Raw genomic sequence first — 2,691 nt, 5'->3', positions numbered from 1 at the left:
CAGTATCCATGAGAAGCTAGCGTCCATCTTCAAAGACATAGTCCGGAAATGATTTCCAAAATGGCTTCCACAATTTTTCTGTTGATTTGTGTGATATTTGTAACAAGTGTTTATGGAAATGAGATTTTATTAAAGTTCGATTTTGAGGAGGAGCAAAATAGTGGAACAGAAATTGGAAATTTGGCAAGTGCGAGTAATTTAAGTCAATATTTTAATGCCGTTCAATTTCAAAAATTAACATACATCATCTTTACGGAAGGCAATAAGTATGCTAGTATTTTTGATGTAGATTCCAAAACTGGCTCTCTCACTTCTGCTAAAAGGTTGAATCGAGAAGAAATCTGTCCATTTGATGAAATCTGTAAACTTAAAGTTGATATTGGTGTTTACATCAAACAGAGTTCTGGTATTGATAATCTAGTCAAAATAATAGTAGTCTCTGTCTTTCTGACGGACATCAATGACAACACTCCTAAATTTAAAGATAGCAGATTGACCCTTGAAGTTCCAGAATCAGTTCCTGTTGGTCATGTTCTTCTTCTCAGTGGTGCAGATGACCCTGATATTGGTTCAAACGCCATTCAATCCTACAGAATGATTCCTGATATTGGAATGTTTGAGTTACAAGTGATTAAAAATTTGGATGGTAGTTCTGATTTAGGAATTGAAGTCAAGAGACGTCTGGATCGTGAAACCATGGATAATTTTAATCTGAAAATTATTGCCCAAGATGGTGGCAACCCTCCAAAATCTGGCTCAGTTGATGTTGAAATTGTTGTCTTGGATAATAATGACAACAAACCCCAATTCCTGAATACTCCATTTGGTTTCACCATTCCTGAAGATTTTCCTGTGGGTAAAACCATTGTGAAACTAGCAGCAGTTGATCCAGATTTGGAAAATAATGGAAAATTGGTCTATTCTTTTAGCACCAGAGCTTCAGATAAAGTCAAACAGTATCTTGGAATAAACAATCAATCTGGGGATATTTTCCCCATAAAGAAATTAGATTATGAGTCTGACCCTATACTGGAGTTTCTGGTGGATGTGAGAGATCAAGGAAACCCACCCAAATCCTCCCAAGCTTCAGTGAAGATCAATATAACTGATGTGAATGACAATGCTCCACAATTGAAAGTGAATCTACCACCAGCCAGTAAGTCTATATCTGAAGATGCTGTTATGGGTTCCTTTGTAGCTCATGTTTCAGTGTTTGACTCTGATAGTGGACCAAATGGTGAAATCACTTGTGAAACTGAGGATGACAGATTCTCGCTTCTCCTCTTCTCAGATTTTGCCTACATTTTCAAAATCTTATTACAGAAGCCTTTGGATTATGAAGAAGCTAAGAATGTAACTGTAAATGTTTCATGTAAAGATAAAGGAGATCCTCCACTTTCAAATTCTACTTCCTTCACATTCAATGTGGGAGATGAAAATGACAATGCTCCAGTGTTTGCACGACAGGAATATAGAGTTGCTTTTACTGAAAATAACAGCATTGGTGATGAAATTGTTGAATTAAAAGCAACTGATAAGGACAGTGGAATTAATGCAAAGATTTTCTACGACTTAGTGAATTTGACAAATATTGTGTCTGTGGATAAGAATAATGGAAAACTTAAAGCGGAAATTGTGTTTGATCGTGAAGTTAAGTCAGAATATAATTTTCTGGTAAAGGCGTCTGATTCGGGTAATCCTATTCTCTCAACCACTGCTAATGTTGTTGTCATTATAATGGATCAAAATGATCATCCTCCATTATTTACAACTAAACATTTTAAATTTGTGATTCTGGAAAACCAGCAACCTGGAACGTACGTTGATAGATTGAATGCCACTGATGCTGATAACAATAAAAATCCAACCTTTTTGTTTTCCTTCGCTCCAGATTCAGTTGTTAATGATTTTAGTATTGATCCCTATACTGGATTTATCAAAACGAAAATAGTGTTAAATCGTGAGAAACAAGGAGAGTATGAGTTCCGTGTGTTTGTGACTGATAAAGAAAAATCTACTTATGTAGATGATGCTGTGGTAACCATTACTGTTCTAGACGATAATGATCATGCTCCAACAATTACCTATCCTAATGAATATAACAAAACTGTGTTCTGTCCATATGATAGTCCAGCAGGAACTATTTTGTTAACAGTGGAAGCTTATGATCAGGACACTCATGATAATGCTAAAATTTCATACTCCATCAATAAAGGCAATGATAAAAACTTATTTATGATCAACGAAGAGTCTGGTCAAATTTTGATACGCCGTACGATACAAGCAAGTGAAGCAGAAACCTACCCCTTAGTTGTAGGTGCACATGACAATGGAGGCAAATCACAAAAAGATTCTTACGCAAATGTGAATATAGTGCTAACTGGTGGTAATGCCACTCTTGGGAAATTCGGTGGGAGCAATGAAGGCTCAGACAATCACAATATGGCCATCGTCATTACTCTAATCATAGTGACAATAGTGCTAGCAATCGCTGTCATAGTGACTATCTGTATTATTAGAAAAATAGATCGCGAAAGACGCAAGAAAAATACCAGTAAGATGGTAGAAGTGGAAAAGGCCTGTGAAATGCAAAAGCCTTTTCATTGTATGAAAGACTCCAAAGGGAGCGATACAGAAGACAATGAAATTGAAAAATTAAAACAAAAAATTAAAAACGATATAAGTTTTTCA

The 2,691-nt window shown here is 35.8% G+C and overlaps 1 protein-coding gene across 1 annotated transcript; it reads left to right on the top strand.

Moving 5' to 3' along the window:
- Window positions 1-279: 279 nt before the first annotated feature.
- LOTGIDRAFT_71708 (hypothetical protein) lies at window positions 280-2,346 on the top strand (the record flags this gene model as incomplete). Its single annotated transcript, XM_009057021.1, has 1 exon — window positions 280-2,346. A coding segment is annotated over one exon (2,067 nt), but the record flags the coding sequence as incomplete, so codon positions are not given.
- Between the last annotated feature and the right edge of the window lie 345 nt (window positions 2,347-2,691).

This window comes from Lottia gigantea (assembly GCF_000327385.1).
Source record: "Lottia gigantea unplaced genomic scaffold LOTGIsca_3, whole genome shotgun sequence".
Lineage (NCBI taxonomy): Eukaryota > Metazoa > Mollusca > Gastropoda > Lottiidae > Lottia > Lottia gigantea.
Note: the sequence above shows the minus strand (reverse complement) of the source record. Positions and strands in the feature narration are given on the sequence as shown.